The 24,731-nt window shown below is 39.6% G+C and overlaps 1 protein-coding gene across 2 annotated transcripts; it reads right to left on the reverse strand.

Annotated features, from left to right (window-relative positions):
• Positions 1-29: 29 nt before the first annotated feature.
• RAB5A (RAB5A, member RAS oncogene family) lies at positions 30-22,758 on the reverse strand. 2 transcript variants are annotated; one of them, XM_048510800.1, is made up of 6 exons: positions 22,522-22,758; positions 13,019-13,270; positions 10,910-11,061; positions 5,460-5,582; positions 2,986-3,079; positions 30-1,481 (listed from the first exon to the last, which is right to left on the reverse strand). In XM_048510800.1, exons 2-6 carry the CDS (start codon positions 13,179-13,181, stop codon positions 1,366-1,368), a joined length of 648 nt encoding a protein of 215 aa, XP_048366757.1. In that variant the 5' UTR covers positions 13,182-13,270; positions 22,522-22,758; the 3' UTR covers positions 30-1,365. The 2 variants fall into 2 exon arrangements, with proteins under 2 accessions (XP_048366757.1, XP_048366758.1); XM_048510801.1 differs by lacking the exon at positions 22,522-22,758 and adding an exon at positions 21,974-22,057.
• Between the last annotated feature and the right edge of the window lie 1,973 nt (positions 22,759-24,731).

Below are 24,731 nucleotides of genomic sequence, written 5' to 3' on the forward strand. Positions count from 1 at the left end.
ACTGAGCAGTTTAAGAATGATTGCGATGCTTTCCTGTTTTATACCACTTTATTCAAACCTGAGCACCTCAATATAAAACTAAACACTGGTGAACTGTCATTTTCCTTGCTAAGCCCAAATTACTGCAAATTTACAATCTGCACATGTAAGTTTCTGCTAGCAGTTCAACATTTAAATAGATTAAATCATCTTTTCTGACACTTGGTAGATTTCATATAATGAAAATAACTAAAGAATTAGTGCAATATACTGGACAGATCAAAATAAAATGGACTTTGGAAAACAAAGTTGCAGAGTTCATTACAGACAGACAGTAGTACTTATGTTACAGGTACAGGAGCATCATTTATTACTGTTCTGCCCATTAAGGAAGAACTGAATCCTCTCAAGTCCTGGGGAAAGAAATGTTAGCTCTTTTACGTAACTGTACATATTGTATACTTTTAAGCAACTCTTAAATAGTACAGAGTATTAAACAGATGTAGACTACAATGCAGTACCCTATTTACAGTACATTAATATCCCAATTTAAAATCAAGTTGAATGTACATAATTGTTAGTGCACTGACTGGTTTGACATTTAGAGGGACATAACTGTGTTTTGGTCAACAGTGATTAAACATGAATCAGACTCTTAGATTTTGTTTTACTTGGAAAGTTTTCAATCACTCATGAAAAATTCTTGTTACATTAAAAGTTGAATTAATTGGTTGTGCCATTTTATGAACAGAAAACAACTGAATTAAACTTGATTTTATCACTCGAAACTGGATTGACAAATTTACATATAGCGGAACAACTAAAAAACCAATTGTTCTGCAAGCACAGGATCTATAACATTGTTAATGCTGCACATATTTTGCAGTTAAATTATGAAAATGTGGAATGTATATTTAAATGGTAGATACCCACATAAACAACATTTTGCATAAATACTGTGAATAAGCTTATAGGATCTTCAGAAGGTGTTATAAGTTAGTTATTTTTCCCATACCACAAATGGACAATCCCAGTTCTATTCATTACACTTTAACAGTAACCGATATCCAAAGCCTGAGGAACTAACTGGTTAGCTGCAGATCCATGGAGTAGTTCGGTCTATCCCTAATGACATGTGACACAGTTTATAAACCTTTCAACTGAAGCAAGTCTATTCAGCTTCCTTTCCCCCCCTCTTTTGCTGAAACAGCCAGTGATACATGCATGTTATTAAAAATTAGGACGAAATCATTCTGTATTAGACTATTTCATAAGTCTCTTCGATTTTGGAAGCTGTATTGGGCCAGGTTAAACACTCCAAATTCCACTGTTATTAACAAGTTAGGAAGCAGAAAATATTCAAGACAGTTTAAAGCAGCTGAAGGTTTAGTTACTACAGCATTGACTCTTAGCTGGTTGTGTTGGTTCAGTAAGATCTACTCCTCTTCCTCTGACAGAGTTGGCCCCTGCATTCTGTGGTTCATTCTTTGGCAACTTTTTAGCTACAAGGAAAAGGTAGTAAAATCAGTGTAAACCTTTCAGCATGTTTTTAATCATATCCATATCTAGCAGATCTAGATGCTTGCATGCATAAAATATATTTTGAAGCATACCTACAAAAATTTATCTTAACTTGCTTTGTTCTGAGGAATCTTTCAGTTTTCAATATCTTGTGCCCTAACACTCTACAGGACTCAAAGAGTAGTTCAGGTGGGTTGTTTTGTCTCCTCCACAGTACTCAAAGTAAATGCCTAGTTTAAAATGGGCTGCAAACAGAGCAGCTGATCCATAGGTATTTGTGCATGGATACCTTTAGAGACATGAGATTCTAATGACAAATGCTTACACAAATGTCTAATCAACAAATTTAAGTAAAATAACTAACATGGTTCCTCCCCCCACCCCAAACATTATATAACCAGCAGATTTTACATAAGCATATCGTATTCCTCATTTAGTCTTCAGCTTTAGTTGTGCTATAAACGTCTGCCAGTGAACCCCAACACAAGGATTATAGGAGATGTTCACCAGGTACATAGTAAGAGGGCTGAAAGGCCCACCCAGCATTTAATAGTTCTGCTTCCCATGCCAGGTTTTCAAGTAAAAGTAAGCAATAAGAAAATACAGCAGAGACAGCCAGACAGTAGCATAAGTGTTTCAATTAACAGGAAAGAGATTTTCTACTATTACAAAGAATTACTGATGTCTTAACTAGACTTAAATCAGCGGTTTCATTGGAATGCCTTGTGTTAACTGATACGTACTTGCCTGAAGAAATCAAAAGAAAATGGCAACATCTCACAGGGTGATCAAAACGTTCCAACAAACAGGACAGCATAGTTTTTTGCTAATTAAACTAGTGTGGCAACCTTATAATAACCAAAAAAAAAACCCTACACATTGTGTTTAGCTAATACTCATAGATAGCTCTGTAACTACTTAAAATATAGGCTTGTGTCCAGAAGCACTGTGCATGCTCCTTGCAGCCCCAGAACAGTCACAACTCCCAAGGGCCACGAAACTTCTTTTGCCCAACAAGCAATGCAACATGAGGTGCATGGGTACAGGCAATGGATCACTAAAATTCTCAGACCATTTAGCCTATACATCAGGGAAGCGTCTGATATGGTAGTAAATGGAAGATTGTTGAAGAGCCCAAAAATGTAAAGGACTGCAAAAAATTAAAGTCATATCTCTGCCAGTTACAGATTTTTACAAAATGTATTCCTGACAAAGCTTAAACAGGAGCAGATCATTTTGTACATACCTGTACCACTGAGTACAATATTACAGGAGCTTTTCTTTTGTTCACCTTAGAAGCTCAAACAAACCTTTAACATTGGAACAGAACAGCAAGAAGAATTTTTGCCAAATAGAACTCAGGGTTCAGAGGCAATATTTGTCCTCTTTCCATATCACAGTAGTGCCTGGTGTACAAAATGAAATGTTCTATTCCCACACAACACCATTTTTAAAAGTGTACATTCCATTACACAATTGACTTACCAATTGCCATGAATATTTCATTTACATTCATTGATGTTTTAGCAGATGTCTCCATGAACAATAAACTGTTGTCATCTGCATAAGACTGTGCTTCCTGTAAATTAAGCATGATTTATTTTGTATCATGTTCTTATGGTTTAAATAGTACTTTGTTACCAGCTAAGGAAAAAGTATTGTTTCAAAGTCTGATTGTTAACACATTTACAGCTTAGAAAAAAACAAAAAAAACCCAACCCTGCCCTATTTGTGGGAAGTCTTGTAGCATCTTAAACTAACAAATCTATTCTAGCATAAGTGACTTCTAGTCTAAAAGGTATACAGTACAAGGAATCTTTTAACAAGTGTGTGTTGTGCCACCAAACAGCTTCTGAACATTTGGTGTCCCTATGGATTAATGATCTCCAAACTCCTATTGTTAATAGCCATCTTAGATCTTGCAAACTGAGGGTGTCTTGATGGAGTCCATCTTATGTTTGGTCTTCCTCTTTTCCTGTTGCCTTGAGTTTGTCCTAGCATTACTGTTTTTTCCAGAGACTCTTGTCTTATAATGTGGCCAAAGCACAATGGCCTCAGTTTGACATTTTAACTTGTAGGGAAAGTTCAATCTCGACAAGTTAGACAAGTATAACAAGACTATTTTTTGTTTTCTTTTTCATGAAAAATCCTGAACCCGAATGTTCTGGGAAAAACTTGTAGAAGTGACAGAAAATGAAGGTACTTCCTTGATCTATTAAATCTGAAGCAAAGAGTAAACATTTGAGAATCCCTCTTCAAGAAAAAAAACCCTTAAGTAATACCAAAACTATATAAAACTGTGTAAACAAGATAAATGTGAACCATGCAGAATTCTCAAACAGAAACAGAAAATAACACTTTTTCTTAGTGTAAAACAAAGTACGTGTAATTGGAGGGCTCTCCCCCTATCTTTTTTTTTTATTAGGGGGAATATATGTCCTGCCTGGTACTACAGAGAAAATGCAAAAACACAGCCTTCACTGTAGCTGCCATTTTTAAGTAATCATATTTCTAACAGTGCCTTCAGAAACAGATTTGAAATTACAGGCCAGAATAAATGGCATCCTGAAAGACAAGAATAAACCCAAAAGCAAATTTTCTCCACCAAGGACAATTTAGTACTAAAGAGTTACACAGGGTGGGGGCTAATCAGGTGTTACACCTAAAGTATTAATACTACTGCTGAATTTAATCACATTCTTATCAAAATTTAAAGTAATATGAAATGGGTCCTCCTCATTTCACCCCCACAAAAATCCTGCAAGGTAAACTAGTCTGGGAAGTAAGTTCAATATTTCTCAGCATACTTTAAGAGGAAGCAGAGAGATGATTCCAGGTCTTCCCTACCCAAGTCCAATCTTGCACCCATTAAAAATCACACTGGCTCAATATTTCACTAAAGAAAAACATTATGCTGCAGGAAATATTTTCACAAAGTGCCTAAAATTGCTAGGTGCTGTATAAAATTTAAAGAATCGCTTTGCCTGCAGGCTTATAATCTAAATATAAAATCAAGGTTCAGTAGTGGGTAAAGTGAATAAATTAATCAAAAAAGCCAGAAAAACCAGAAGTGTCTTAAGACAACATCTGAACATTACAAAAAGACAGGAATTGAGTGGAAAGTGGAAGACCATTCCCCTTGCAAGAAGCTGTATCAAAAAAAAGTAAGCAGACAGAGAACAGGATCCCTTCTGGCACATTTACATACAATATTACACCTTTCAGGTCCTGAAAGAATTGTGGTCTTCACCACATAAGGCAATGATATGTCTTATCACTCAAAAGCCCCAGATTACTTGGCTATGATAGTTGCAGTAAATATGAAGGGGTGGCATAAGCAGTCATACAAAGAGCTCATTCTACTTGACACATTTCATCCTCAAGTATAATATTTAAACACTGGCTGTTTCCCAAACACTTTCAATGCCAGGCTTTATTTTAATGTTCTGTTGCAGGTTTCTTTTTAAGAAAGCAAGCACCTAAAATACAAAACCAAACTAGTTTTCTGTGAACAATGAAACAAAATGATGAAAGGAATTGTAATGTCTATGAAACATTTGGCCAAAGCTACATTTATTATATTGTCTTATATTCTAATAGCAAAGGCTGCCAAATCAAAAGGATACTTGACTGGGCAAGACAGATCTTTCTACAAATCTGAAAAGGGACCTCAGATTTGCAGAAAAATGTGAAATTAAAAATGGTTTTTTTAAAAAGCTCCAAAGGATAAAAGAGGTTAATAACAAAGGTTCCTGATAGGAAGAGGAAAACGTGAAAACAGAGTGGCAGAAAAATGTGGGCTGGCTGTTGGATGGGAAGGAGGGAGAGAAGCAGGCAAAGAAGAAAGGTTATAGGGCCTTTTTAAAAAAGGGGAAAGGAAATGGAGAGGGGGGAAATGTTATGCTTCTCAGAAATGATATGCTAGTTCCCAGTTGTCAAATCTAAAAGCCAGAACTTACCTGAAAATCTACAGCCCTTTTGTTAGCTAGATCAGCTTTATTTCCTGCTAAAGCTATTACAATGTTAGGACTTGCTTGCCTCTGAAGTTCTTTTACCCAATTTTTCGCTCTTGCAAAGGATTCCTGTTAAGCAGTTGAAAACAAAAAATACAGTTTAATAAATTGATTTCATCATTATTGATTAAAAGCACCTTAAGCAAACTTCACATGGTGTCCAAAATTACATTCTGAATCAATGCTTTGTTTCTCCCACTATAAACATTATAACTGAATCACTCCAACATTGTCAACACGCTTACTTGGAACAAAATCCCATTCTTCAGGGGAAATTTGTTTAGGACTGCAGGTGATTTAAAATTGAGCTCTGTGTGTCCTTTACTCTAAAAATATAATTTGCTAATGTTTCAAGCTCATAATGTAATATGAATTTAAAGCTGATCCCTGATCACCTTAAAACTAAAATACAAATTTTAAACAACCATCAGAACTTTACTTAAGCTACTTGTTTCCATTATGAAAGCTGCATATAGTTGGAGTAAATTTGTCTGAAGCAATCATCTCAGTTTGCATAACAGGAAACTGGCTCAAGTCCAACAAAAACCACAATGAAGTCTTGGCTAGAAACTTAATTTGGGAAGGTTTCTGAGCACTCTGATAAAAAGATAAAGATACAGGTCAACTTAAACCAATTCATAAGTTTACTAAGAACTAGAAAGTTAGCAACGTGATGTACAACACCCACTTACGTCTAGCAGGCACATAACCATCCACATATTTCAAGGCCACCATGCAAACAGTAGAACTGAGACTTTTCCTATGCCATTACAACTCATTCAAAAAAAAGATGCAAATGACAATTCACAAGACATCGAAGTTAAAGTAATTATATTATGTGGCTATTGCTACTTCTGAATCAGTGCCTAATTAACAAAACAAAAACAGAAAAACACAACATTCTTGCAGAATTGTCAAAATTTCGAAAAAAGTTAGGAAAAAATCCCATTTAGGAAAAAATCCCATTGTTGTTAACTTCTAGAAGCCAGCATTTTATCCATTCACCAAGGCTGGTACCAGAAGAATCACACAATTATTTTAAGACAGACTTTAGGTTTGAGAATCTTAACTACAGCAAGAAGGATTCGATTACTAAAGCAGTAGCATTTTTTTAACTGGAGCCCTTTCCCCTGTACTATACAGCAAACCGTTTCGAAGCAGTTTTTCATTGGTGATGTGAAGCAGAAATTTGCTATTGAAGAAAAAAAATAAGAATTCCAATGGACACGTGCAAGTTCCTGGGGGAGTCCCTGAAGTAACTCTTTACATTCCTGCCTAAATAACTTTGCAAAAGAAACAAAAATCCTGATTAGAAAATTAAGTATAAAGTACCTGTCTGGCTGTCTCTGCTGTATTTTCTTGTTGCTTACTTTTACTTGAAAAAAGACTTTTTGTTTGTTTTAGCCTAAACTAATTTTTCTCTTCCTTAAGGCAGGCAAAAAAACCAATAAACAGACAAGCTTGAGCTTGCAGGTCCCAGAGTGTGGGATGGAAGACAAATTGTCTATCAGGAATGTACAGTCACACAACAGTTGTGGGCAGGAGGAGGAGCTGGGAAGACCCAAGAGGAAGGCAGTGTGAGATTGAAGTGGAAAGGAGGTGGGGAAAAAGAAGAATGAAGAAGAGGAGGGGAGAGGCAAGTACAAGCGAGGAAGACCTTCTACGCCACAGATAACACACAGGCTGCCAGTTTCCAAGACAGGACGCAATCAAGCATCTGAGGAAAATGCAGTGTGCTGAAAGAAATTCAAGGGCTATACAGAACTCAATTTGTCTAGCACATAAACCTGCTACAGCTTTTTAGTTATGAAACCAGAATGGACCTAAGTTTGTTCTTTACCAACACTATTAGGGGGTGGATAGATATTGAAATATGTACTTTCAGAAGTCATCCTGTAAGTCTGTTGGAAAAGTCCCTAAGTGTCCCATTAAATAATTATTATCTGTATCCCATCAAAAGCCTGTTTTTCATTTAAAAACTCATTTTGCTACTCTTATACACATTTTTAAAGATATCATTCCTGCTATCACAGTATTCAACAGTGTTTTCTCCGAGGCAAATGAGCACAGGATTACACTGCTAAGCAGTAGCTTTTGCCCATCACATAGTCAGGCAAATGCCAGTGAGGAAACCAGTCATTTGTTGCAGCAACCAACCAAGAACCTTTAAGGCATCTTACCAAGTATACTTTTGTGGAATGAAGCCCACTTCATCAGACACATGCAGTCACCACATGGTAGCTATATGTTTCCAAACACAGACAACAATTTTAACAAAACAACCCCAAAAGATCACATACTGTGAGTGACAACACTAGGGGGCTCAATACTATACAAAGCATAATGTTGAATACAGAATACAGACTGAATGCAGCATCTAGCTAACAGCCACTAGCAACTCAGACACAGACAGCTGAATATTGCTTGGTAGCAAAAGGGAACATCAAATCTAAAAACTAGAAAATCAAGCTTAATTTGTGGAAAGCTGCATACAAATACATGATATGAAGACATCTTTTAAAAACTTTGTTTTACCACATTTTGGCTGCATACATGGAATATCTATATTTTGCGGATATCTAAATCTGCAGATTTGAGGCACACTGACAGAACAGACTTGTCTCTAATCTTGGAAAAACATCCTTGTAAAAAAATCACTCTCAGCCTGAGAGGGAGGGGAAGGAGCAACAGATGTTGTGCCATCACTCCTCAGGGGGGCTACAACAGAGCCATTGCCTAACCCACCACAGCCACACTTCTCCACTATGAAGTTCAGAGAAGTGGGAAAAGAGGGATAGCGAGGCTGCCTCCAACTGCTCCCTTCCATTGATGCAACAAATGATCCCCCATAGGTTCCCAGAAACAACACTCCTCCACTGGCTGTGAGGATGAGAGAACTGCCAGAATCATCACTATTTCTGGAAAGGTCAGGACAAATGGTTGGCTGAGTCTGGGTTAGAAAGGGGAAGGATGGCAAAGGGGCAGGTTGGGGAGCAAAGGATGAGGAATGTCAGAGAGAGGAGAAAGGAAAGGCAGGGGGAATGGGATGCTTGAAAGTCCCCACTTATTTTGTTGGCAAATTCCAGCCATTCATAACTAGCCCGCCCACTAAATCTTTGGACTGAATCCCAGATGCAAAGAAAATATCTCAACGTCTGTGGAATGACACATTCAGATGCTTCAAAACAGGTATGTCAGTTTCTGTTTGAATAGTTGTACTAAAACCCAAAAAGCAGCCAGAACGGAACCTTAGCTACTCACCATGAAGATTCCACCTCCTCTGAGATTAGGAGGGCATCTTCCCAGATGGATTATTCCCACGCATTCCTCTTAGAAGCAGGACTAATTCTAAACTTTCTGTGTTCAGCACTGTATTGGTCTCAGTTTAAAATTCTCCAAGCAAGAGACCCCATTGAACAGAACGTAGAATAGTAACTAGTTAGAATGTTATTTAACCATGCAAACATAGAGACAAGATAAAAGTAGAACGTGGCCTAGGGAATGACCACAGAAGTCGATGAACTTGGAAGGATGCAAGTACATCTTCCTTCAAATTTTGGAGAAAAGATATGCAGCTGTGAATAGAACGATGGGCCATTTCATCCTCCCCTTAACGACAAATCATCTCAGTCCTAGGGTGCTAGAACAATGGTGTCATATTGTGTAGTTGTTTAGTTGAATGTCTTTGAAGCATTTTTCTTTCAATGGGTGGGCCAACACGCACTCCTAACCTTAGAGAAGAAAGAACCTTCAGGGTGAGTATCCAAGGTTCTCTTTCTGAGGTGGATGGCATCTTCACAGATGTAATGTCCAAAAATGGCATCTGATAGCATCTTGAGAGGGTCTGTTAATATTCCAAGATTTGTTCAAGAACCCATTGTCCGAAGGTGGCTTGAGGCCCACATTTATCTTATACTGGATAACGAAGGTAGAGACCGATGCCCATGTAACAGCCTTGAATATATCTTCCACAGACGCTTGGGATTCCATTACTGTGGTTACGGCTGCGCTTCTAGTAGAATGTCCAGTTATCCCCTCAGAAGGCGTAAGCTTGCTTGCATGGTACCCATTAATAATGCACTGCTGGATGGTATGACTGACTGTGGCATTAGACATCTTCCCTTTATTGGGATAAGTGAGGGAGATGAAGAGAGCCTGTTCTCCGAATAGCCTTTGTTAAGATAAATCCGCAGGGCCTTCCAAAGATCTAGAGTGTACCACTCCTTTTCATGGGGGTGAGAAGGTTTGGGGAAAGGAAGGAAGGTGCGGTTAGCACTCGTAGCCTTCAAGGCTGCCTCTGTAAGCCATGGACAGGAAGCAAGCTCCGGAAATGGGGAGGCTTCCCTCTGTTCAGATAATACGGAGGGGATTGGAGACATGCTTTGCCGGAGGGAGCTGAGAACTAATGTGCAGGAGGGAAGGACTGCTGGAAACAAAGGGACCCATCCCGCAAAGAATGTTGCATCTCCTCCCTTATGGAATGCTGGATCATGACTGAAAAATCCCAGGGACAAAATAGGGAACTGTCCGCTGCATAAGATGACTGCCTTCCCAAGGGGTTGAATATGAACAGGTTAGGTCTTACATTGTGCTGAAACCACTGACCTGACCCTGAGGATCAGAAATTGGGGGGGGGGGGGGGAATGGTGGCTGGAGGACAGTCCTGGCCATTCTCACCCAGTTGGGCCGAACTGGCTGCCTCCTGGGCATTCTTCAGCTTAACTGTCCCTTTTGCACCTTTTCTAGAGGGTGCATAGAGCTGCTTGCAATTTCACGGCTTGAGCTTATGTCCTTTAGTTTGCAGAGCCCACTCCACTTGCAAGTGTGTTGGGAGGGGTGGAGATTGCTGTTGGTTGTCGAGGTGGCCAAAGGTCGGAGTTCTCATCCCCTTCAGACAGAGGTTCAACCTCCTCTTCAGTGTACAGATTAATGGCACCTGCTGAGTCTGCCATTGCTCCTGAGGGGAGCAGAGGAGGCAGGAGCAGAAAGAAGAAGACAGGAAGGCAAAGCTGTGAGCAAGAGGCAGATTGGGAGAGGAAGAGGGAAAAGGCAACAAGGCAGCAGAAGAAAAAGGTTTAAAAGGATATAAAGGTTGAGAATTTAGAAGAGAACACAGAGTCTTTCTCTAAGCTGCTCTTCCATGTGGGGAAGGAACTAAACTGAGTTCCTGGGACCATTGGAAGGGTCAACCGCAAGGAAGTTTAGAATTAGTCCTGCCTCTCAGAGGAATGGGTGGGAATAACCCATCTGTGAAGCTGTCCTTTACTTAGCAAAACACTCTTCTCTCCACCATCATGAGTCATAGCAAAGTAACATATCTATAACTCAAAGGTGGAAAGCTAGTGATATTTTTAAAATGGCTGCTCAGTCTACTAGTCATAATTAATTTCACTCACCTCATTAGTTATATCATATACAACTATAGCTGCTTGAGCTCCTCGGTAGTACATTGGTGCCAAACTGTGATATCGTTCTTGACCTGCAGTATCCCAGATTTCAAATTTTACTGTTGTGTCATCAAGACACACAGTCTGTGTTAGAAAAGCAGCTGAAAGGAAAGCAAAAAAAGGTGGTTCCATTTATGCTTCATCAACATTAGACTATTATCTTCTGCTAGGTTAACAAACAAAAAACTACATGAAATTGTTAAGCTCTTCAAGTTCAAGAGTCCTTAAATAATTCTTTAAGCAATGTCAGTTACAGTGTTAATATGTGCAGTTACAAACACTATGCTTCAAAATCACTTAATCCCCCTCTCCTTAGATCTATTTGGAATACAGATCACAGTATTTCATTACCATTTGAAAGAAGAACCAAATAACATCAAGCTGAACAGTCATCAGTTTTGAGATGCTCCTCACAGCACACAAATCCATTTGGTAAGGTTTCGCTTCTGAACATTACATTAGTGCAAAATAGCACATTTGTAAATGCATCCCAGTTTATACATCATATTCAGAGCCCCAAGTAACACATATAGAATGTACAATATTAACCAAATAATTAAATCAAGTAATTGTCAAGCATCCATCTTCCAGGAATCTGAACGTTTTTCTGTGTTATTTAAAAATACTAATCTTCCAGCTGATGGAGGAAGATGCAAAACTGAACTATGAGTGACAGCTCAATCTTTCTTTTAGAAGAAAAAAAATGCAAATTCTTCAAAACTTCAAAAAGTCCAAAACTTTCAATATCATGGATTTCAAATTACACATCTTGTTTTTAGCTTACAACAATTCTCTTTTCTTTTGAAACCACACCTGCAGATAAAGGTACCTTCTTAGCATTCATTTCTTAAGACGATAAAATAAGAAGCCCCATATACAAAGTTTTTTTAAAAAAAGAAATTGCATTCCGGAACGTACGGTACTTAGGCATTAAAAAGAATTACATTCTAATTTAGAATACTATTTTTTACAAGCTCTTGAACTATTCTGATTTTCTCCTTATATCTTTCAAGGCACTACTCAAGGCACTTTCAAAATACACCAACAGATAACATCCAATCAGCAGGACCTTAAAGAAGTTTAAATCCATCCATTCCAGCTTCATTTGATTACTGTAGACATTCTGGATAAAGAACAATATACTTTTTACTGTAAGTACGACACCTGACTTTTTCAGGCTTGATTTCATCTAGAACTCACGTGTGATTTTTTGGTGGTTCATGGAATATGTAAACCTCTCTTCCAACACCTCATCTCAAATAAATCAACTTTCTTCCTGTCAGTTTTCTTTACTGTACAGTTTCCACACCCATTCTAAACAATAAAAGAATGCTGGGACAACGAACCCTCCACCAATGAGGGAGCAGGACCTCTCCCCTCTTCATCACACCAACATTCATTCCCTCTGCCAACAGAGCAGTGGCGCCTTGATGCTGCTATTCTGGGGGCTTCCAGAAGCCCTCCCTCCTCCCCAACCAGCCAGACTCCTCTGCCCCGCCCCGCCCCTGCCAAACTGGCTGGAGAACAAGCCCTCCAAGCCAACCCCAGCAACCTTTCCTGGCCTGCAGATCAAGAGATCTGTGGTCCAACAACCCCTCCTGCCCTTCCTTCCCACCCTAGCAACCCTTCCTGGCCTGCAAAACAATAGATCCGTGGGCAAATAACCCCTCCCCTCCCTTGCATGCCTCCCCTCCCTCCGCTAGGGTGGGTGGACCATGTCCAGATGCTGGCCCCCCTCCCTCCCCTCCCTTGCATACCACCCCTCACTCACTCCCCTCCCTCACTCCACAGTGTGTAACACTTCCCTCTGAGATACACCTCTGAAGATGCCAGACACAGATGCAGGCAAATCATTAGGAACAAGATTCACCAGACCACGGCCACACAGCCTGGAAAACCCACCAGAACTAGTTGAATCCGGCCATGAAAGCTTTCGACAAATATAATAAAGATCACAAGGTTGGTACTAGTCAATATAAACAATTCAGAACTGTTGTCGCTCTTGGTTTTAGTACTACAGATAAAAATTAAAAATTATGGATACAATTTTTTTCTCACCTCCAATTGTACTTTCCTGAAACTCATGAAACTGGCCTTTTACGAATCGAAGCACCAGGCTTGATTTGCCAACAGCAGATTCGCCCAGAAGAACTAACTTGAACTGACATATTTTATTCCCAGCATTGGGACCATTGGGTCTAGTTGCTCCCCGGTTGGCCATGTCCAAACTAGAAAGAAGTCTCTTGTTTCTGATTCTTAAAAGGAAGCTTCCAGGATGTGCACCTCACTGCTTCTCCAACTCAAAACAACCTGGCCCAAAAAACAATAATCATAAATTAGAAGCATGATATATAAATGCACTACTAGTATAGTTTTGGTTTTTAAAAAGCCACTATTACTATGCCCTGCACAAATATTTTACACCTTTTTATTATATAATAAAATAAAAATATAGCTGTGTAAAATTCATTAACATTTAAGCAAATAGTCATTTTCCCAAAGTGATCAATTATTCAAGGGAGTAGCATCATAAATCAATAGTTTCCATAACATAGATTCTGAACTGGAAACCCTGGTCAACTAATATTTGTGGGAAAAGGATTTTTTTATGTTAACAGAAGTCCCATAATATACTGCAAACGTTTTTGTTCTGTTTGTTAACTTCCGGATGCTGGCAGCAAGAAGAAAACAGAGCCAAAGCGTTGAAGTAGTTACTAAGAAAAAACCAAACCAAACCAAGGCACTGATAATCCAGAACATTCCCTAGCCTTTCTGTGATTATATTTAAGAATAATCATTACCTGCCAGATACATCAAGTTTAAATCAGTTATTCTAATGCAATATGCACATCTTTTACAACAAAATTTTAAATAAATGAATATATCAATTGTTTCTACAACGTAATTACAAAATTACAGCATTTTGCAACTTGAGACTGAAATCCAATAAATCAGTGCACTTCCTTTTGCACCTCATGAAATACTACTCAAGTATTTGAGCAAAGGTTTTCAAAAAAAGTATGGTGCTGCTAAGTCTTGTGAAGCTCTGTGGTTCCTCACTTTTGTGATCAAAGATCATCTACAGATATTTTAGGCAAGTTACACATTCATCATGAAGAATGTACAAACTAAATAACTCTGTATTAACAGATTTTCATATTTTGGTCAGAAAAAATAATTCTATTTAAGATTTTGGTTTAACACAAGAAAAGTTGTCTGCATTATGTTTTTCCCCATTTTAACCTATATAGTATATAGTTTTTTCCCCATTTTAAAGTATATACATTATTTTTTTCAATGAAACTTTTAAAAACGAAAGATGATGCAAATCTAAATTTTTCAGCATTGCACTAACACCTGTCTGGACCATGAGCAAATGCAAAAAGTTGCTGCTTAAGTCAGATAATTTGCTTTAAACTTCCTCACAACACTTCACTGGATCATATTTCACATCTTTTTCTGAACTAGTTAGTACTTACTCAGCACCACACAATCCCTCTTCATCCTTAGCAAAAGGAAACACATACAATACAGTAAACACTGGTATAATAAGACTGTAGTTGTTTCTCAACTCATTTGAATGGCTGCTTTAGAAGAAACAAATGGTTTATTCAACCCCCAAAACAATCACAGGTGCCCTTAGAAAATGTCTATCAGCTCTTGTTCTAGTTTAGCAAGACCCAATCCAACGGAAGTATCTATCCTATTTTATGGAGCTTTCACATGAACAGTGCAATCTGGCGGCGGGGGAGGCTGGTCCACACAGCTGATCTACTCCCTAAGCAGGATGCTGCACTGTGTTCAGCCCTGGAACAGAACAGAAAACATCAATGCCAGGGAGTACTGCTTTGCATACTCCTGGGTGATCTACTCGTGTGTTACGCAACCACTGGAAAAATTGTCTACACTCCCTGCGGTCTTAACAAAGGGAACATTTCAGGAAGTCATTCTGGAGGTCTCACAGTCCTCTGCCTGCCAATGCCTTCATGGGTTCCTTGATGCCATGTTCACCAATTCCCACAGCCACACATGGCTCACAGTAGAAGAGGTGGACCTGGCCCTGATACCAGCTGGATTCAAAGCCATTAGTGGCTATTCCAGAATAGGAGCTCGCACCCCATTCGGCTTCCTTGAAGCAGCCCACCTCTCCCTGGAGCTTCACGAGAGGTATATCAGAACAGTCACCATGTCAACAGCATCAACATGCAGGCATCCTGTGACCACCACGACATTTTCATGGACCTCAAGGCAAAATTCCCCAGGAGCATTCACAACGCCCAGATTTTTGCAGAAGATGGCCTCAAATGGCTCCTGCAGCAGAGGCTGCTGGTTGAGTTGAGAACAGGCAGAGCCTGTATCAGGGATCACATCAGACTGACTTCTTGCCCCACCACAGGTGACCAGCTCCTGGCATACCTACTAACCTCCTACAACCACGACAACCCCAATTACAGGGCCATTTACAACCAGACTCACCACACCAACCACATTACTATCAAGTGAGCATTTGGCCAGCCACAGTTTGTGTGGACTTTGCTCTCCTGGCTATAGTGCAGGATGCTCTCCCTGCGCTCCACCATCTACCAAAGATACCTCCTTACTTGCTCTAAGTCCCTATATCAGGGAGCTGACAGGAAGCATCCCGTCCTGCGCACCCTACCTTTTGAAATATGGCAGCTTCTCAGAGGGGTTTTTAAAAGTCAGGAGGTTTGCCCATTGGTTCCCGGGGGAGGAAGCTTAGCTGGTCTTTGGACCAGTGGAAAAGCTCCTCACATGCACTAGTGCAAAAGCTCCTCACATGCGCAGCACCTGCAGGGTGGATAGTTAAGCCCATATTACTTCAACGGTTCATTTGCATAAGTTTCTTATCCAAGCCACAATGCAGGGAGCTTATTTTTATTTCAAACTTTGTATAGCATGGAAATTATATAATTCCATAGATTCATGTGCCCCCCCCCCCCCGGCAAAAAAAATGGTTTCCAGAAAAAAAGGGGGGGGGGAGAACCCACATATTTGCTTTTTCCCAAAAGAAGTGTGGTGTATAGCATTTTTTCCAACACCCCCTACAAAAATGTTTTTGGGGTGGCATCTCACCATTGATATCATACAACCTGTAATATCTTTAAGCACATTATGGAACTGTGCCCAAAAGGGGCCAATCCCAAAATATATGTACTACTTCTGCATTTTTTGCTTGATTGTAGCAAAAATTTGCTACTTTAGAGATTCTGAATACCAACTAATAGTTTATAATAGCTTTCTTTTGTATATACACTATGGATTCAATTCTAAGCAGGTATACACAGAAATTAGCTCATTTTTATCCAGAACTATTTTTAGGAATCAGCCTATATTATTGCAATTCCACATCCATTTCCATACTTGCTGGAAAATAGCATATCCCATCCCCTTTTCCCTACTGATTTCACATTCTTATTTTTTCACTTGAACATCTTTGAGGCAATAAATCTTTTATACTCAGCTTTTACAAACAGGTCTTAGAGTTGGATCCAGTCACCTTTTCAGCTGGTGAAAAAGGAAGGAGGGGGTCCCCATTAACGATCAGAAAAGACTGCACTGGAAATCACAGGACAAACTCTATGTGGAACAGGGCCTATTGTAACATCTGGAATTGGATAAGACTGCATGGAGGAAAAGCTGGCTGCATCCAAACTTTGACTGGCAATGTTTTAATTGACTTGATTCCTCAAAATGTTCAAAATAACCTTCTTCTTGTCCAATCATGACACCAGTTCAGCACAGAGTCCTCTTATACACCCTGTTCATATAAGTTCAAATAAAGGCAGAGTACATTCTCAGTGTCAAAAGTCTCCTCTCAAGGTTTGCCAGTCCATATTTGCTTGGCAATCACTAAAAATGAAAACTGAATTTTTTTCTTTTTTCCAGAGTGAGCCACAAAATTTAAATCACCAAGAAAGACCAGAGCTGCTATCCAAAGGCAGGCTATAGCAACTCATGGTGGTATGCAGAGGCAGGCAATAGCAAATCACGTTTAAACATACCTACCCTTGAAAACCCTTTGGGAGTCACTTAGAGTCATTCTAAGTCAGTGGTTCCCAAACTTATTTGGCCTACCGCCCCCTTTCCAGAAAAAAATATTACTTAGCACCCCCTGGAAATTATTTTTTAAAAATTTTTAATAGGAATTAAACAGAAAGATATATGTAATAATGTTTCCACCTGCGGCCATCACCGCCCCCTGGATTGCTGCAGCACCCACCAGGGGGCGGTGGTCTTTCAGAATCACTGCCATCTAAGTCATTCAGGCGACTGATTTGTACTTTCTATCTACAAATAATATTCACAAAATTGAGATGCAAACTATATCGCGACAAAAGTGTTGGTAGCTATGCAACTAGGATTAACCCCATCTCAACAAAAAGGTAACAACTATTCCTAGCCAAACTTCTCCTAAGTTTCTCATAATTCCAGTATTGTTTTTAAAAACGCAATTCCATTGAATGATGGATCCTGTATTTTAAAAAAATTAATTTACCAACCACCACTGAATGATGTACAGTTATTTTTATATATACAGCGCGTTAAATGATATGAACCTTAAACACATTTATTTTTGTGCCATACAAAACACTCTGACAGAAAAATGATAAATAAACTTTGGATTGGACTGAGTCAGCTTTTTTGCTCAATCCCAAACTATTTCTCTCCTTATTACAGCCCCCATTCCACAAAGCTTTTGTCCATATAGGTTCCTGGATTCAAAACATAGGCTTTGGGGAGTGGCCAAGAGGACCAACTTTCTTTTTGACCAATAAAAAAACTTGTTGGGAGTTACTGCTTTCTTTTTTGTTTCAGAATTGCTGAAACAGACTACAATAAAATCACTGCTGAAATGACTAGGTATAATAATGCAATTTCTAAGTGTCCAGTCCTACTATAAAAGTTCTTAATTTTACCATAAGTACAGGAAATTGAGATTTATGAAAGAATTGATAAAATGGAATACCGTATATACTCGTGGATAAGTTGACCAGCATATAAGTCGAGGCACCTAATTTTACCACAAAAAACTGGGAAAACTTATTGACTCGTGTATAAGGGTGGGAAATGCAGCAGCTACTGGTAAGCCCTGATTCTCCCTTTAAATCCATAAGAAGGTGATTTAAAGGGAGAATCTCAGAAATATTTGAGGGAAAGCCTCGTATCAGGGGAGGAATGTTTATGTTGACGCAGTACCCAACATTTCAGAATATTCCCTTTTAGGAGGATCCCCCCGATGATACCAGGGTTTGCCAGTGAAGGGGTCCAAAGTTATGGACCCTCCGCGGTAGCTCCATTTCCACTATTGAGCTGTTGGAAGCAATGGGGTATGAGGCATTGCCTTTGGGGTAACATAAACTTTGGGACCCGGCTGAACCATTCATCGGAGTGGAGGTCAGTTGTTCTGAGAGGAATCCCAGATTCCACTGGGCTGGTCCATATTCTTTGTTTGAGTGTAAGCAGTTATTGGAATCCCATCACATATTATTAGAATAACAAAAAGAACCCTTTTAAAATCAGATGTTTGAAATGTAATACTCATTTGTTACCAAAAAAAGTCTTTCAGACATTTTCCATGAATGAACCCTTATATTCTTCAAATCTGTAAGTGCAACAATTAAATGCTAATTTATTCTCAACAGTATATTAAAAAGCAAAAGGATAATTAATATTTAGCATGTTGCCCTATAAATGTTTCAATTATAATGTACACTGCACAAATTTTTACAGTTTGTCAGTTACAATGTTTACAATGGGCTCTCTTTTCCCCAAGATTAAAAGGCATTTCTTTCCAAATTCTGTACACTGCCTACAAAAGAAGCACCGGCACTCCAAGAATGGACACAATGAATGAACACAGGAAGACTTTTGCCATTAATGAATTTGATTACTGTAATTTAACAATTTGACACAGGCAAGCAACCATGAATTGTCCACAAAATAAACTGCTTAGTACTAGTCTAAAGAATATTTTCTAGAATCTCTATTACAACTGTAGTATCTTGTACTTGTCAGCCCTCCTCCTTTCATTTATCCTTTCATGCTTTAAGACACTATCTGTAGAGCTACTCTAGCAGCGTGGCTAAAAGAGTTGTGACCTCGAAAATATTCAGTTCCGATTGTGCCACTGCTGTGAATTTAGGAAAACAATTCAGAGCCTTATGGGCCCATCCAAATGGGAGTGGGGGCAAATACGCAAATAAAGTGCAACCTGGCACATTGGTTCCCCACTACTGCATAAGGGGTTGCCCAACCAGTGCAGGGAGTAAACAGCCCCAGCTTCACGATGGTGAAACCCAGATGTCTGGGCTGCCGCAGAGCTGTGTTGGCATCTGGATCAGACACCAGTGTGAGAGGGGGCCATTCCCAGGAGTGGAGCTGACATTAGTCAACTTTCACTGATGTTCCAGCCTGAGAACACTGCCCTGGAAGTCTGCAGACTTATACCACTCTTTTGTATGGCACAAGCCTATTTAGGCTATGGGGTTTTCGGACACGAGGGTTGTTTGTTTTCCCATCCTACTATGCCATCACAGTAACATCTTTGTTACACTGCCTCTGGCCACCTCAATTCTCCCCCAGCAATCTGAATTCCAATTAGTCCTCCAGCAGTGATATGGAGATAATATCATACATGGCTGTTAAGAACAAAAATACTCTGAATGATGTTAGTGTTCAATAAATACTACTGAGACGCAGAAAGTCTCTTGCTCTGAAAACCCTGCAGGGTTGCCATAAGTTAGCTGTGACTTAACAGCACTTTCCATTGCTACACAGGCCTTCAACTGAAGCTATGAAAAGCAGAAACCACTAGAAAATGTGATGGGCAAATTTGATTCAACATGGTTAAAAAGACTTTTTCTTAATTTGAACATCAGTATTGTTTATCATTATGACCTTAATAATGTCCTCATGGGCAAAATTACACATTTCTATTTCCACTCACTTTCATGGACTTAAGAGAGGTACAACTCTGTTTAGGATGGCACTGTAAATGATACTATTAAGGAGCTGATGTGTACAGATCTTTTCAGATAAATTTAAAATGTGTATTAAAAAGAACCAACAGGTTACATTTTATGTCTTTCAACACAATTATTATACCATGCTGTAACTTTCATCAAATAATATTTATGCTGACTTATGCTAGGTCTCCTAAAGAAAAAACAGAATGTGAGCATTAAAGCAGATACAGATAATGGGTAAACTGGATGCAAGCTATAGAGTCCCAATTATTAATTTTCTAGGACACTGAAGTTCCATAGATAACACACACTTAAAAGAGGTCAGTATAAACACATCCTCATTTTCAATATAGGAACATCTAGAAATCGTAAGATGCACTTCCACAGTACATTTTAAGAAGACCATTATCATACTTAGGAAAAGTCAGAAAACATATAACTCAAAATACACATTAGCAACTTTAATTTTCATTTACCTTTACTTTTTTTTAAATTGGGGACCCTGACCTAGATAGCCCCAGGTTAGTCTGATCTCATCAGATCTTAGAAGCTAAGCAGGGTTGGCCTTGGTTAGTATTTGGCATGGGCAACCTCCAAGGATTACCAGGGTCATGATGCAGAGGGGAGGCAAGCAACAGCAAATCACCTCCAAATGTTTCTTGCTTTGAAAACCCTATGGGGTTGCCATAAGACAGCTGTGACTTGATACTACAAAAATAAAAAGGGAACAGTTTAAAAAATACATTAATTTCTGGTCTAGTTATGTCTATGTGAATATGTGGGCCAATTCACTTACCAATATTGAATAAGAATTCTATCAGAATATAGTGTTAACTAATTTCATTATATAATTGTACTTTACACTCAATACATAAAAACAACAAATTATTGCACACGCAAATAGTGAATAGTCCACATAGTTCTCAGATTTTACTGCTAATTTTATTTACTGAGGGTTTCAATAGCCATTTCAGTGGTATTGTCATTTTTTAATGTTACCACCTTGGCAAGTTTCTAATTCAACCAGCAAAGTTCCAATTTCACCCCCTGGTCTGAGATGGAATAAAGATTTGCTTGCTGACTGGGATGGAAGAAGCTGCTTACCATCTTGTCCTGCAGACTGCCAGCTCGTTTAAATTTTATTTCAATAAGTGGTTGGTGGAGGAACTGCTGTATTCCCCCTAATCCCTTAATCAGTAGCTGATTTTTTTTTAGTAACTGTTGAGGTCTGTATAATGCCAAGAACAGACAGATATCAGGATCTTTTTAATCAATAATGTCAATTAATGACTATTCACACAAAAACAATTCTAATGTTAAGTTAATTTTTCTAATTAAAAGTACAGTTTATATGCAAATTCCCCAAAAGTAATGTGTTTCACACTGACTTTGCTAGATCAGAGCAAAAATCTACTTTAGCCAACATACTTTCTTCCACAGTGACTGGCTAGATGTTTTGGGAAGTCACCAATAGGACAAGAAGGCAATAGTTTCAACCTACAGTTTCTCCCCCAAAACTGGCATTCAATAATATCCTGATTCTGAAGCTGGGCATAATACCAAGATTGACAGAATCAACATTCTTAAATATACTGAAACACAGAGAAAGATATCAACATCTGAATGACATACTCCTCTGCTTCTTGAGTTTAACTTGTCTTAACTAAGCTAGTAACTGTGATTTATAGTTAAAAAGGAGTTTTATTGACCAGTCTAGCTTTAAATGTCACTTGAACTAGAGTTACAGTAATGACAGCCTTACCAGCTATCTAAGCAATACAAATGTGTACTATCATCCTCGTCTTCTGTAAGAAGAACTCCAGTACTTTCCTAATATGAGTTACAGAAAGTTAAAATAGATCATGCCCCCCACTCTCAGCTTCCAAGAATGAAATTAATAAATTGTTACAAGTTTATTCTGGGACATGGGTTTCTTCACTGGCTTTCACTTTTACCCTCAAACAACCTCTACTAGCAAATATGAGCAAAAAGACAGCAATGTGAACGTGAGTTAATGTTTCCTTACCTCCACCTCTGAACACATTCCAGTCTACTAATACTAATATTAATGTCATTCTTGGCGTTGTTATAGCTGTTGACGTGGCGCGGGATGTATGAAACCAAAGGAGCCAGCGCACATGGTTGCTGTCCTGCCGGTGAAAGAGTTACTTTGGGTTTCTTTTCTTGAAGAAACTGGTTCACGTTACAGGAGAGCTAGGGGACCTTTTCCCCTACACTTCTCATTCCCTACTGGGTTATACGATTTCCCCGCATTCCTAAACCCATCTTTTGAGCGGCCCCACAAACTGTCGTCTCACTCGCCCCATTCCTTCAACTCTTCCATCGGCCCCGCCTCACTGGTTGACACGGGAGTAAGAGGAAGTGGGAGAGAAATGGGGGCGCCATTTTGAGGGTGGAAGGAACCGGGCTGGCCAAATGTCCCGCCCCGTCGGCGGCGGTCCCGCACTCGCCATTGGAGGAAAGGGGGAGGCCGGGAGGGGGCCGGGGCGCGCGCCATCCATCCATAGACTTGGCCCTTTCCTTTCCCTACCGACTCCGGTCTGGGCCCATTACCTGGTTCTGAGGCGACGCAACGGCCTTTCTTCCACTTTAGTCCACCGCCGGAAAGCGAACGAACAGTTGATAGAAAGAAGTCCGGCGACTGTCAGCACCAAATGGCCCGGACACAGAAGAGGAGGGTCTGCTTCTTCCGCGCCTCACGGTGGGGGGGGGAAGGGCGGCCGCCGACTTCCGTCTCCTCCTCCTCCGACCGGACCAAAACAGAAACACGCCACTTCCTCTTGCCACGTCACCACGCCCACCTAAAGATCACTTCCGGTGTGCCCCAGTCACGTGGAATGATAACGCGGGGTAGCTCTTGATGCTTTGACCGCGATGTCTTGGCTGTTCGAGCCGAGGATTGTGGGAAATTGAGAATCTCGCTCCGCTTCGGCCGCTATAATGTCGGAGCCTACCAAAGTATACCACGTGACTCCCCCCTTCCCAGTATTGCTCATCCCCGTGATCTGTTCCTTGTCAATGGGTCGATAAGGCTGGTCACTTCACTACCGGATACCGGTGGTTGTGATTAAAGACAGGGTGTATCCAGCAATTAGGAAACTCTGGCGCTTCCGCCTTCCAATGTGACGAGTGTCGTACGTCCTTTCGGAAACATTTTAGTCGCTAGAGCACAAGGTTGCATAACAAGCTGCTTTTGCCTCTTATAAGAGGAATGGTTGGTAGTCACCTACTCGGGAACGTAAAGGTTTTTCTTGTTGGGTTAACTACGCGGTAATGTAAACCCTGAGTACTTGTCTCTTTTAAGGCATTCTGGAACTGGCATTCTTTGCGCTTTTAATGAATATGTTATTTAAATGTATCTTGATTATTTTGTTTGAATAATGTAGAATATTTTTTTTGAAGAAGAAAAAAAAGAGTTTGGATTTATACCCTACCTTTCTCTCCTGTAAGGAGACTCAAGGTGGCTTAAAAGCTTATTTCCCTTCCTCTCCTCACAACAGACACCTTGTGAGGCAGGTGGGTCTGAGAGAGTTCCAAAGAACTGCAACTTGCCCAAGATCACCCAGCAGAAATGTAGGAGTGTGGAAACACATCCGGTTCACCAGATAAGCCTCTGCCACTCAGGTGGAGGAGTGGGGACTCAAACCCAGTTCTCCAGATTAAATCCATCTGCTCTTAACCACTACACCACGCTGGCTCTCAAAGCTAAATGTATGCCAACTGTAAGGGCACCGATTTGCTTTCAATAGTTTCCTTTTCTCCCCTGGTATCTAGCAGAGAGTTTTCAAAGGAAGAAAATCAACAGTTACATACAGCTTCTCCTTCCAACACAGAGAGACAACTTGGGAAAGCTGTGACTGCTAGACTTTTGTTATGGAGCAAGTACATTGCTCTAGGGGTGCTTTAGTAGTTAGACTGTCTGAAACTTGAAAGACCCAAGTTTGAATCCCACACAGTGAAGAAGTTTACTGGATAACCTTGGGCCACTTTCCTTCTCTCAACTAATAGTTGACAGGATAAAATGGAATAGGGTGAATTATGTGGCTTTTTTAATTCCTTGGAGGATGCATGGGCTGAAAAAGCAATAGAAACAGGATCTCTCCCAGAAAAGGTGGTGATTCTAAATATGAGGGCTAAAAACACACTTCATACACAAATTCTCAAATCAAATGCATTTATTTAAAGCAGTAATTACCTGTCTTCCTCCCTTGTGGATCTCAAGACAGCTTACAACATAAATAAAACAATACTTATAAAATACATAAAATGTCATATTTTAGAAAATCCAGATATAACTGACAATAAATAAAAACTAAAGCAGTCAAATACAGACCTAAATAAAACTGTCTTCAATCACTTCCTGAAGATTGACAGTGAGGGGGCCAGCCACATCAACTTGGAGAGGTTATTCCATAATTGCGGGGCTGCCCCTGAAAAAGGCCCTCTGTTGTGTGCTCATCAGATGAGCTTCTTTGGTTGATGGAACAGTCAGAAAAAAGTTGAGCATAGAGGATTTAAATTTCAAACACAGCTAGATAGCATAACATTGATCAGCTCTCATGTAGGTTCTGTCTTTTCTTAAAATATTGTGAAACTATAAAGACAGGATAGGAATGTCAGAAAACAACATTTTGGGACCATAATATGGTTGCCAACTGCTTAATGAGTTGTAATAGAAGCTTAATAGGGCTTTGTTTACCAGTTAAGAACATAAGAACAAGCCAGCTGGATCAGACCAGAGTCCATCTAGTCCAGCTCTCTGC

This window comes from Sphaerodactylus townsendi, linkage group LG11 (assembly GCF_021028975.2).
Source record: "Sphaerodactylus townsendi isolate TG3544 linkage group LG11, MPM_Stown_v2.3, whole genome shotgun sequence".
In the NCBI taxonomy this organism is placed as follows: Eukaryota; Metazoa; Chordata; class Lepidosauria; order Squamata; family Sphaerodactylidae; genus Sphaerodactylus; species Sphaerodactylus townsendi.